Genomic DNA, 13,315 nt, shown 5'->3' with positions numbered 1-13,315 from the left:
AGTAGTGGTAGTGCTAGGCTTCTACTAGTAGTGGTAGTGCTAGGCTTCTACTAGTAGTGGTAGTGCTAGGCTTCTACTAGTAGTAGTGGTGCTAGGCTTCTACTAGTAGTAGTGGTGCTAGGCTTCTACTAGTAGTAGTAGCGGTGCAGACTGTCTGCAATAGGCTGAGAGAGGCTGGGAATAGGGCTTGTAGGCCTGTTGTAAGTCAAGTCCTCACCAGACATCACTGGCAACAACGTCGCCTATGGGCACAAACCCACTGTCGCTGGACCAGACAGGACTGGCAAAAGTTCTCTTCATTGACGAGTCGCGGTTTTGTCTCACCAGGGGTGATGGTCGGATTCGCAGTTATTGTCGCAGGCATGAGCGTTACACCAAGGCCTGTGCTCTGGTGGGGGATCGATTTGGAGGTGGAGGGTCCGTCATGGTCTGGGGCGTTGTGTCACAGCATCATCGGACTGAGCTTGTTATCATTACAGGCAATCTCAACGCTGTGCGTTACAGGGAAGACATTCTCCTCCCTCATGTGGTACCCTCCCTGCAGGCTCATCCTGACATGACCCTCCAGCATGACAATGCCACCAGCCATACTGCTCGTTCTATGCATGATTTCCTGCAAGACAGTAATGTCAGTGTTCTGCCATGGCCAGCGAAGATCCCAATCCCATTGAGCACGTCTGGGACCTGTTTGATCGGAGGGTGAGTGTGCTGCTAGTGCTGCTAGTGCTGCTAGTGCTGCTAGTGCTGCTAGTGCTACTAGTGCTACTAGTGCTACTAGTGCTACTAGTGCTACTAGTGCTACTAGTGCTACTAGTGCTGCTGCTGCTACTAGTGCTACTAGTGCTGCTGCTACTAGTGCTACTAGGTGCTGCTGCTACTAGTGCTACTAGGTGCTGCTGCTACTAGTGCTACTAGTGCTGCTGCTACTAGTGCTACTAGTGCTGCTGCTACTAGTGCTACTAGTGCTGCTGCTACTAGTGCTACTAGTGCTGCTGCTACTAGTGGTACTAGTGCTGCTGCTACTAGTGGTACTAGTGCTGCTGCTACTAGTGCTGCTGCTGCTACTAGTGCTGCTGCTGCTACTAGTGCTGCTGCTGCTAGTGCTACTAGTGCTGCTGCTGCTAGTGCTGCTAGTGCTGCTAGTGCTGCTAGTGCTACTAGTGCTGCTGCTTCTAGTGATGCTGCAACTACTACGACTAGTGCTGTTGCAACTACTACGACTAGTAATACTAGTGCTGCTACTAGTACTACTGTTACTACTATGACTAGTACTACTGCAACGGCTACTGCTGCTACTACTACTAGTGCTACTACTGATGCTGCTGCTGCTACTACTACTACTACTACTACTAGTGCTGATGCTACTGCTACTACTAGAGCTGCTGCTGCTACTACTAGTGCTGATGCTACTAGTGCTAGTACTCCTGCTACTACTACTGCAACTGCTACTACTAGTGCTTTTAATACTATACTACTAGTGCTGCTAATACTATACTACTAGTGCTGCTATTACTACTACTACTACTACTACTACTACTACTACTACTACTACTTAACCTACTACTAATTATTACATTAAGTGATGCTTTTTGAAATCAAGTTCCTCCATACTGGCACCACATGGACAGTGCTAAAGAATGAGGGCCTCTGGGTCAAGGAATGAACACTGTCGGCTCTGCTGCTGACCCCTGACCTCTCATCAGCTAACATGAGCTTAGCACCTCAGGATAGCCTAGCTACGCATGGTGCTAAGGCTAGCACCCATCCACCCTAGCTCAATGCCAATTCATAGTTTAATTCTCAACGCTCACCCCTATGTTCACTCGAAGGGATCAACACAGTGTCCTCAAACGGAGCTGACAGAGGTTCCAAAAAATTCAGCTGCACAAATGTACATACAACTACGTGTAGAGCGATGCAAACGGTCCTCTGTCGGCTCTATTTGTGTAGACCCCTTTAGGCGTCAGACTCAGACAAACGTGACAACACACTTTGAGTGACAGCTGCTTGAATGAACAAGTCTAGAGGCTACTCTAAATAGGTGTATGCTTCTGGTCTAGTTATCATGACCGTGTGTCCCTAGTCCATCAATATTGATATTTTCATTGTCACAGGGCACATGGTAAGCTGCTTTAAAAGCCCATTCAGGCTAGCCTCGTTAAGCTGTGGGTAATGCAATGTTATAACTTAGATGTTATGGCAAGATGTATTTAAATGGCTCAGTCCGTGTTAATTGAAACACAGTATAGTATTGATTAGCTCTGAAACAAACAATACATCAGTCACTAAGTTATGTGTTATGTTGCCATAGTGCAAAAACCTGTAAATTCAGCTGTTTTTTTTCGTGAATGCGTTTACTTTGGTAGTCCAATTCTGATCTTTTTTTTCACTAATTGGTCTTTTGACCAATCAGATCTGAAACAGGTCTGATGTGAATAGCACTGATGTGCTTTGTCAAAAGACCAATTAGTGGTCTTCAGAGTTTTGATGTGAAATGTCTGACACTACTTTGAGAGAGCCAGACCCCTCTGCCTACGCATACACATTTAAAAAGTAACAAGACAAGTTGTTTTCCAGTCACATGTCCACTAACCACCAACAGACAAACACGGTCTCTGTGTCATAACGGAGCGTTTAGCTGGAACACATTTTATGGTGTGCTTTATTATATGGTAAACAATATATTTAAAAAAACAAAAGTCTATTTCTTGACTCTGTTACCAGTGAGGTGTAACCATGGATACGATGGTTTAAATCTCTGCAGAAAGTAGGACCGTCAGTGCCTTATCTCTGTCTGCTATAGTGCACTGCATAGCATACTATGGGCTCTGTTGAATCAAGCTAACTCACTATCTGAATGGTGAAGGGGTTGGACAAACAACATATTTGTGGTACGAGAAAGCATGTTCGGATTCATTTGGATGAGAACTTTGTTTAATGCGCGACGCGAAAAGAAACTTGCATGCATTTTGATTTGCACACACACAATATTTTGGCCAAGATTCAATATCAGCCATGATCAGTACCCTGCATATGTCTCTATCCCATGATTTGGAAAGTACCACTAAGTAGGCACATGAGACATGTATACATGACAAACCCTCATGGTATGGAAGGAATGCTGGCTGGCTGTGGTTCTCTCCACCCCCCCCAGAGCTAAGGAGACGGCCACGGGTAAGAGCGTTCTATGGGATGCATCTGTGTGCTCCTATGAGCCTGAGTGCCTGTCTGTCCCACTCACTCTCTCCATTGAGCTAGCCAGAGAGGAAGCCACTGTGTGCATATGTCGTCCGTCCCCCTTCCCTCACCATTTGACCATGTAACGCTCCAGGGAACTTTTAGCATTTCCATTGTATTCTCCAACCAAACGCCATCAGAGGGGATGCCACCCCTCTCTCATTAATCAAAGCTTTTTTTTTGCCTGCCTTGTTTGTGGAAGCCCTCGATCTTTCACAAAACATGAAACTGTATTGTCTGGCTCTTGACCATGATGTAATGCTTTGAGGGTGAAATCCAACAGGGATGCACCACTCACTCTTGAGTCGTGCTGAGAAACCAGTCTTTGATTAGCATACTGCGACTGTATCAAGTGTCTTACAGTAAGAGTGCTGATTTAAGATCAGTTTGGCCTTTTTTTGATGATAACTCGTAAAATTACATATGACAGGGGAATCTGATCCTAGTTCAGCACTCCTACTTTGAGATTCTTTATACAGAGCTGAGCTGTGTACCTCCTGATCTAAAATATTGCTCTTCGTTGAGTTGGTAGCAGTTCTGTTTATCCCTACACCTTTTTAGTGAGATAATTAAAGGCTGCTAAATCCAGAGGGATATCCTGAAACTCCCATTTTGACTTTGCTGCTGGTGAATAAAGAAACCCTGCTATGCTTCCCTCCCCAACCGCCTGTGTGGAGATTGAAACTCTTTCTTCCTCTGCTGCTCATGTTGCTACACGTGACGCACTGGATAACGTCTGACCTGGCAAGAACAAGGTCATGGTGCCGTGCTGAAATTCTGAGACGGAGTTGATTTAAACACTATTATGAAGCCGGCTAAATTAAGTCCAGAGCCGTGTGCTCTTTCAGTTCAGAGGAGCCACGTTGCTCCTTTCTTCGTTCTTGCTCCTGCCCCATGCTGCAGCTGACTCCTGACTCACCACTGGAAAATGTCTCTTCCTGTGTGGGTCTCCACTGCTTTCTTGGCTTTTCTTTCTTCTTAGACGGCCGTGTTGCTTCTTTATGCTATATTCTCCTTCCAAAGCCCAGTGTTTTTCTTGGACGTCTGAATAATCCCTATTTGCACCACAGAGAACTCCTCCAATTGCTTCAAAGTGTATGAAGCAGTCCGTATTCAATGGGATCCCCACACTCTCACATGTCACATTATGCAAGATGATCTGGACTTATGCTGCCGAGTTATTTGAGGCTGTACCGTTGACAGTATTTATGCTTGTGTTTATCGTGCCCAGCCAATGGCTTGTTCAGCGATATGTTGAGGGATTTGAGTACCATGTAGACTATTATAAAAGTAATTGTTTTTTATACCCACAAAGAGAGAGCAGCTATGATAGTTGCCACCCCCTCTGAGTCAAACTTGTGTTGTAAATAACAGGTGTAAACTGCTTCCCATCGATGCAGAGTGAAAAATAGTAACACAAGGAATAAATTGCACATCACTAATTACATATGCTAATTACTAAATATTTGCCATGGTGCTTATTACTGCTAATTGGTGAGTCATGTTACGTCTTCTACAGCAGGAACATCTGTTCAATCATCTCTGAGCTTTAGCATAGTGGTCCTTATTCTCCGGATGGAAACGTTTTATATCCCATGTGAAAAGAATAACAAGACTCCAATTCTTTAGTTTTCACAGAGCGGTTTTTTAAGACTTGTTTCGTCTTGATTTATGCTCACAGTGGATTCCACACTGCTCTGCTGCTCTCTTCTGCCTCTCCCAAGTCACGAAGCTCCTAACTCTCTCCATGCCCCTTAGTCTGCGACCAGGAAGTGAACAAGTCCAGTCATTCCTTAAGTACTTTAGGTAATTTATGGTGGGATGCTGTTCAGACACTCACTTACTGTTAGACATATACAATCATATTGGGGATTCTACATATGCTGTTAGAATGTATAGGACTGTCCCATGGTGAAAGTGAGGTATAAGTAGGCGATCGCTCCCATGTGACTTCCTCAGTACCATCTATAGACTAAGGCTGTGTCCTAAAAGTGAACCTATTCCCTTTATACTTTTAACATCCTAATGGCAACCTATTGGGCTCCCGAGTGGCCTAAGGCACTGCATCTCAGTGCTTGACGCATCACCACAGACACCCTGGTTCGATTGCAGGCTTTATCACAACCGGCCGTGATTGGGAGTCCCATAGGGCGGCGCACAATTGGCCCGGTGTAGGCCGTCATTGTAAATAAGAATTTGTTCTTAACTGACCTGCCAAGTTAAATAAATATAAATATTCCCTACATAGTGCGCATAGGCTGCATCACAAATGGCACCCTAAGACCTAGGCTACATTCTCTGACCTCTATCCTCACCTTTTGCTCTTCTCTCTCCTCAGGCACGCCCAGTCATGATCGAGGACAAGGGTCACCGTGTGACCGACTACTTTGTGGTGGCCGGGCTGACGGACAAGTCCACGCCACTGGAGCAGGACCTGTCGGAGACCAAGTCCAGCGGGCCCAAGGCGCCCATCACTGACCTGGCCGTCATCAACAAGTCAGCGGGCGAGACGGTGCCAGAGGGCTTCACCTGCATCGAGAGCACCTACAGCGCGCAGCAGGCCAACCTCAACCATGGCAGCCTTAAGAGCCCCGAGATATTTCTCTGCTACAAGAGGGGCCACGACAAGCCCCCGCTCATTGACATCGGGTGTGTGTGTGCTCTTCTGTGAACCCAAATGAGCTATTCAAAGTGTGTGAGCACTACACTAGTTAAAGTGTTACACAATGGTATCATTAGGGTTAACTCTAAAACAGGAAAGCCATAACCTCTAAGTCCCTTACTCGTCCTAATGAGACCAATTACCGGAGTAGTCATTTCTAATAAAGTACATCTAGTTTAATCAATTTCCACTGATAAGAGAGAAAATGGTCGTGAAACATTGCTTCTCGTGTATTTTTGCGCTTTTGTGGACTTTTGTGCTTATGGGTTTAATGGGTTATATGCTAGATTTATTGAATGCATCCCAATTTGTGAAGTAAATCATTTCATTTTCAGGCACTTTTCCTTGTTTGTCTATTAGGGAAATAACAGCACCCAATAATGTGGCATTTTAGAAGAGTGATGTCACCCACTATTTAATTAGTGTCTAGAAACCACAGATATTCCCCCACCAGTGGAAAATATCTACTCTTTGTTGCGTTTTGCCTTCACTTCAGTTCTGTTTTGTTTCCAGTGGCCATGTAACGTTCTGTGGCCAGAGAAGGTGTGTAGCAATAACCCCCATTGGCCCTACTTGAAATGTGACAACACTGAAGTTTAAACTTTGCACCATGCTAACTCACCGAGACTCCAAAACCTATTTTGGTGTTGCAAGGTTGAATAAACTTCAAAAGACCCGTGTATTTACAATTTGTATGTTTTCTGAAGTAGAATGTGCGCTATCTATTGGGGTTAAACTCCAGAGATGGCTCAGTGAAACATTTGTGTTCTGTGGTAGACTGCCTACTACAGTAGGTCAGACACGTTCTGCAGAGTGAACAAGAGGCCAGGTCTGCGTGAGGACTGATTATGTGTAGGAAGGAGTCATTGCCATTCCCCAACACTCTATCTGCCAGTCTCGGCTTCCTCACACATTGACGCTCAGGACTTTTGAATGCAGGTCAGAGGGTAGCCGCGTGGGCGAAGGCATTAGTCTGTGACACTCTTTCCTTCTCTCTTTCTCAGTTTTTACCTACTATGGGATATGTTGGACAACATTTTGAAAATTCACTCCAGTGGTGTCCTGTAGTTGGAGGCGCTGGCCATACCTAGGCTTATTTTCTTTTGTCCATGGTGGTACTGGGTCTTTCTGTTTCCCTTTCATTCTTACCAGTTTGTGAAAGACTCTGTAAAGGTAATTGCTCCTCCAATTCACTTCATCTGTAGAATTATTCTGTCTAGTTTGTGAATGTGTTTGTTGTTTGTATGTATTCATGTGTGATGTGAGTGAATGTGCACATATTATACACTAATATTATCTCTCTCCCCCCCTCTGTCTCCCCTCCCCCCCCTCTGTCTGTCTGTTTCCCCCCGCTCTCTGTATCTCAGGGTGTTATATGAAGGTAAGGAGCGTCTCATCCAGGGCTGTGAGGTAATCCAGGCCACGCCGTATGGCCGCTGTGCCAACGTCAACAACAGCTCTGCCACCTCGCAGCGCATCTTCATCACCTTACGCCGCGCGCCACCCGTCCAGCCCCAGAACTCCCTGTCCGTTACCGACATCTGCGTCATCGTCACCAGCAAGGGCGAGACGCCGCCACACACCTTCTGCAAGGTGGACAAGAACCTCAACTGTGGCATGGTGAGTTGAGGCCACTGGTAATGAAGTAGGCTCATGACCAACTCAGTGGCCTTGTGATTAGAGTTTCCCTCCTGTGATTAGAAGGTTGGTGCTTCCATCCCTCATCGAGTCATATCAAAGACTCTAAAAATGGCACCCGATGCCTTTGCTTGGCACTCCGCATTAGGAGATGGACTAGAGCCCTGTCCAGGGGTGGACTTGTACATCAAGCTCCCTCACGCTACAGAAACAGGAGATGGGCTCCTGCCCTATGGGGAGTTCTGGTTTGGACACGGCTACTTTCTTAACCATGCCCACACACTCAATTGCTCTAACACAAACCTTTTCGGTTGGTTTACAACATTTCGACCCCTAGAAGCGTCTTCGCCTGGGCCAGAAAGATAGAGCTTTGGAATCAATGGGTGTGGAATGTACCGTATGGAGCTGGAATATACCGTGATATGAAATTCAGGCCAAGCCACTCAACCTCGCTGAGAACATTCTGTCGAAATGAATCTTTGAAAATGTTGTTTTGAGCCCAAAGTCACACGGTCTTGTTTTTCCTCCTCCAGTGGGGCTCTAGTGTTTTCCTGTGCTACAAGAAATCAGTGTCGGTGTCCAACTCCATTAATTACAAAGCCGGTGAGTCTCACACGCTATTGGCTCTTTATTGTTACTCTCAATCTACCCATCTCTCCGCATCAGTCTTTCTTTTCTGCGCTCAGTGATGGATAGCTATTATTTTCTCTAGCCTTTTGTTCAATGCTGTTTACCATATGTTTCCACTTACTTCGTGCCTGAGTTGACTTCACAGTAATTGTACGTTGATCTCCTATGATTGATCTGATTTGAAAGGAGCTTTCTGTGTGCTGACGATAAGACTAAATGCACTAGCAAATGACAACTCTATCTGTCACTCAAATACCTGGAAACTGAACCACACTCTCCCTGATGACTCCTGGAATAAATGGCTAGAAATTAGCAGGATTGTTTTGGGGGCTGTTGTTGGCGTTTTTGAATCTCGATGTTTTGCTTTACAAATGCCACCCTATTTCCTATAGCCACTGGTCGAAAGTAGTGTACTCTGTAGGGAATAGGGTGTCATTTGGGACAAAGTCCTAGGTTGAAATCACTATTCATCAACCTGGAGTTTAGAAAAGGGCACTGGCCTCACATTAGATGGGTTCACGGCGACTCTCATTGGCAAATTTCTGGTGCTAATTTATTTCAAGGTGGAAAATAGTGGTGTGCGTCATTGCTGTCACCCAGTGTTAAATGGTTTATCTTTTTGCTTTTGGGTTTTTCACTTAAATGACCTCCAAACAGGTTCTTATGGACTATACAAAAGCATGTGTAGAAATGTAATGTTTCTGAAGACATTTACCCCTTAAAATGTTCAGAGGGTTTCATTCACGCTATGTATCCACCTTCTTGTAAATGCAGCAGTTTGTCCCCATCTCCAACTTGCTACTTTTTGAGGTCAGAGCTGGGTGTTGGCTTAGACGGGCCCCGGTTCAGAGACTCCACATGCACACACACTTTATCTTCACTAGGCCTTCTTCCTGTGAGGTGATGACGTTTGTTTGCCAGACCACACGCTGCTTCCTACCCCGCCTACTCCTTCAGTTGCTTTGTTTTTCTACTACAAGGCATTGGTCAGCAAAGTGTTGATTTCTTTTGAAAATAATGTGTTCTAAATCTCAACACACTGGCTGATGTTAATGAAGGGATGACAAGTGAAAGGGGTTTGATCTTATTCCAAGTTCTGTCCTTTCAACCTCCTCTCGTCCCTTCAATGTTCTGTTATGATTGTGTAGTGGGATCTGTTGACATCGTGTGTACCCCAGTTAGATCAATATTGCATAGCTAGGTTTATTACATGTCTTGTGTGTGACTGGCAGTATAAAAAAAAAGATAGACTGATTGCTCTCTCTCCTCCAGGCCTCATCTTCCGCTACCCAGAGGATGACTATGAATCCTTCCCCCTGTCGGAGTCTGTGCCCCTGTTCTGCCTCCCCATGGGGGCTAAGATCGAATGCTGGACCCCCAACACACGCTACCCTCTCCCTGTCTTCTCCACCTTTGTGTTAACCAACTCCTCTGGGGAAAAGGTAGGTGGACTATAACAATGGAATTATCAGTGAACAGGGATTTACACTGATTCGTGAATGGATTGATCAGGGCTGTTCAATTTATGTCCTGCAGGGCTGAAACACTTGTTTAGTTTTTCATTAGGAGAGAATGAAAACCGGAAATGTTTTGGTCCTCCAGGACAGGAATTGAATAGCCCTGTGAGAGTTGTCATAGTCAACATTCAAGTCTCACTTCCTGAGCTGCATGTGACATTGGGATTGGGGAGAATTATTACTTTTCCCCTCAGGTTGTGTGTATCAAGGCACCTGAATGTCAGCTGCCTCTTGAGCAAACTACAATCTCATCACAAGTTATGTCACAAACCACGTTGCATTTCCCTGAACTAGAGGGAGTAGGGAATTTGCTTTTCAAAATGTACTTTGCTATATAATTGTTGCATTTCGCAATTTAGTAACGGGTGCGTAAATGTTACTCTCCCTATCATAAAAATGTGTGAATGGTGTTCGCTAAAGTCCCTAAAATTCTTATCAATATATCTTTAATCTAATTTGCTCTGTGCCAGGTGTACGGTGCTGCCATCCAGTTCTACGAGGCCTACCCCATAGATCTCCTCAGTGAGAAGCAGAAGGTGCAGCTGGGCCTGCTCACCACCGTGGAGAAGAAGATGATCCCCAACCGGACAGTCAACACCAACAAGTGCATCTGCCTCCTTTCCCGCTGGCCCTTCTTCGAGTCGTTCCGCAAATTCCTCATGTTCCTCTACAAGCTGTCCGTCTCGGGCCCCCACCCGCTGCCCATCGAAAAGTAAGGATGCCGTCATTTGTCAATGGTTGGGGATTTGAGTTGGATTTAGCTTGGGGTTTTCACTTTTGGGACTATTCCGTTGCTTCATTGTACCAGGAAAACGAAATCAGACGCAGCTCAAGATGAAAGTGTTTGACGCATGTATTTGACCCGGGTCTGGAGAGGAGGAGGTGGGTGTTTGAAGCTAATGCTATTATTTTGCTTGCGTGTGTTTCTTTGCCAGGCACATCTCCCATTTCATGCACAACGTGTCCTTCCCCTCACCTCAGAGGCCCAGAATCTTGGTCCAGGTGAGATGTCGTTATTTCTGTGCTGGCGAATGCAGTTTATGTTGGTGTCGCTGTTGTGACAGCGTTGTATTCTCTTTCAGCTCTCTGCACACGACACCTTGATGCTCGCACAGCCTGTGTGTACTCCTATGCCTCTCAGGTAAGACCTTTTCTAGGCTATCAACATTTTTTATTTTTTTTCAATGGCTTGATTTCAGAGGGTACGTCCGTTCGACAACTGGTTTAGAGACAGTATAATCTAGGTCCTAAGGAAAAACTTCAGTTGCAGAACGAGAGAAAGGGCACGGTCGTTTCCGTTGTCATGGTAGAGCATCAACTACAGTTTTTCCAGAGGAAATACCGGGGTTAGAAAAGGCAATCATCCACCAAGCACACTCCAAACTGTCTCTGTAATGCAAAACGCATGAATTACTGACAGTTTCCCCAGGTCAAATATTCACGCTTTGAAACTACCACTGGAAAACAGGCACTAGGACTGTCCCAGAAACAGCACTGCCTGTCTGTCACATTGTGGACAGTTCCGTCATTATTTAGTGCAGAAACACAGCCCCTGTACAGATGAAATAAACTGTTGTGCTGCTATTGCATTCCACCAAGAAACCTCATGTCTTCCATCAGGCTTTTTCCTCTCTACTTTTCATTTCAGAGTAGAATATGTTGTTGCTCAGCTAGTGAGAAGAACAGAAAGGCCTGCATACTGAATATGCTCCCAGTTGACCACCTTCATTGACAACGTTTCGATCCAACATGGATTTTCTTTGACCTGAAGATCTGTGTTGATTCAAAACGTTGTCAATAAAGGTGGTAAATTGGGAGCATATTCAGCGTGCCGGTCTTTCAGTTCTTTTCATTTTCACAAAGATGTGTCTATGACCACAAACTCTTCAGTAGATGGTCAGCTAGTGAGCTCATTCCTTTTGGGACTGGAAGACTTGCTGGCTAGTGCCTTTGGGACAGATTTACAAGCGTTTGCTGCTTTGCAAAGTTTGAACCTATTACTCTCTGAAAATAAAATAAAGTATTTTTTCCCTTAAAAGGTTTAAAAAAAAATAAAAACAGGTTTTGTAATCTGATTTTTTTGTCTCAATCCAGTTTACCTTCACCCCTTTCTGATTTACCCACACACCTTCTTTGCTGCACATGTACCAATCCAACCAACCGTTCATGACCCATTGTATCCCTGAGTCTCGTTTGAATCCTTTCCCCAATACCTCTGTGCTCCTCTCTTCCCAACTCTCCTTTCCCTCTCGACCCTCCTCTCTCTCCTCAGTGGTGCAGACTACAGTACACTGCTGATTAACCTGGGCTCAGAGAACTGTGCCACGCTGTTGCACTTTGTCCTGCTGGAGAGTAAGATCCTGCTGCACTCCTTGAGACCCGCTGTACTCACCGGGGTAGCAGAGGCTGTGGTGGCGGTGAGTGATAAAGGATATGGTCACTCGGTTTTAATTTTGACAAGTGTTTTTAAAATGAACTATATAAATAAAATGGATGGGTTGGTTGGTGTTTTTTTTTTTATCCAGTTACCGCTTGTATACATTATGTGGACCGTGTAGGAATGACGTTAGGTTAAAATGTGAAAAAGTTTATCAAAATGTGAAAAAGAAGTTTGCTTTTCTCTCTGTCTGTGTCCTGCTATCTAGATGATTTTTCCATTCCAGTGGCAGTGCCCGTACATCCCCCTCTGCCCGCTCTCCCTGGCGGGGGTCCTCAACGCACCCTGTCCCTTCATTGTGGGCGTGGACTCCCGCTACTTTGACCTCTATGACCCTCCTCCGGACGTGGTCTGTGTGGACCTGGACACCAACACTATCTACCTGTAAGATCCAGACACTTTAAAGAAGCATTCCCCCCATCTGTTAACACACTTATCCTCACTGTTGACGATGCCCCAGAAGCCGTTTTTCAGTCCGTATATCGCATATGAGGTATTTTATCATTTACACCAATATGAGCACATTCCAATTACGCCTTACTAACATTCTGAACCATCTCTGCAGGTCTGATGAGAAGAAACACAGCAACTGGAAGAACCTCCCAAAGAAGCCCTGCAAGAGTCTGTTTAACTCCCTGACCAACCTGCAACACCAGCTGGGCATCGGTACAAACAGTCACATAATTCTAGCTCAACTTTATTCTCGAGTCTCATAGAAACTGCTTCATGCCTGAGACATGGAACCGTGCTGTAAAATATCTGATACAGCATAGTGTGATTGGTGAAAAGGATATAAGTTAATAGCATGTTTAGCCTACTATCCCTAGTCCTTCAGTATGTGAAATGTAATTATCCCTATCTGGTGGCTGTTTTCCAGTGCGTCGGACAGCCCAGGAGGGCTTGGCGGTGGAGATGACCCCCATCGAGGCGGACTTCACATGGCACAAGAAGATGACCTCCCTGGAGATGGAGATCCAAGAGGCCCTGCTGCGCTTCATGGCCCACATCCTGAAGGGCTACCGTTCCTATCTCAAACCCATCACCCAGGCCCCCTCCGAGAAGGCCACCTCTGCAGACTCACTATATGACCTACAGGGTTAGTGTGGGTGTGTTTCACCACTCTTATCTCAAACCCATCACCCAAGTCCCCTCTGACTCACTAAACGAACTACACTGTAACAATGGGGAATAGAT

At 45.4% G+C, this 13,315-nt stretch overlaps 1 protein-coding gene across 1 annotated transcript in view; it reads left to right on the top strand.

The window, feature by feature from the left end:
- LOC135516357 (DENN domain-containing protein 4C-like) overlaps positions 1-13,315 on the top strand; it is a 51,386-nt gene that overhangs the window by 15,631 nt on the left and 22,440 nt on the right. The window contains exons 2-12 of the mRNA XM_064940615.1: positions 5,576-5,886; positions 7,267-7,519; positions 8,071-8,140; positions 9,440-9,609; positions 10,155-10,396; positions 10,620-10,686; positions 10,767-10,825; positions 11,957-12,101; positions 12,330-12,505; positions 12,687-12,787; positions 12,999-13,217. Coding sequence (XP_064796687.1) covers positions 5,588-5,886; positions 7,267-7,519; positions 8,071-8,140; positions 9,440-9,609; positions 10,155-10,396; positions 10,620-10,686; positions 10,767-10,825; positions 11,957-12,101; positions 12,330-12,505; positions 12,687-12,787; positions 12,999-13,217 — 1,801 coding nt within the window. The 5' untranslated portion in view covers positions 5,576-5,587. The remainder of the gene's footprint in view (positions 1-5,575; positions 5,887-7,266; positions 7,520-8,070; positions 8,141-9,439; positions 9,610-10,154; positions 10,397-10,619; positions 10,687-10,766; positions 10,826-11,956; positions 12,102-12,329; positions 12,506-12,686; positions 12,788-12,998; positions 13,218-13,315) is intronic.

Source organism: Oncorhynchus masou, chromosome 27 (assembly GCF_036934945.1).
Source record: "Oncorhynchus masou masou isolate Uvic2021 chromosome 27, UVic_Omas_1.1, whole genome shotgun sequence".
NCBI lineage: Eukaryota > Metazoa > Chordata > Actinopteri > Salmoniformes > Salmonidae > Oncorhynchus > Oncorhynchus masou.
The sequence above is the reverse complement of the archived record's forward strand: the minus strand, read 5'-3'. Positions and strand labels throughout refer to the sequence as shown.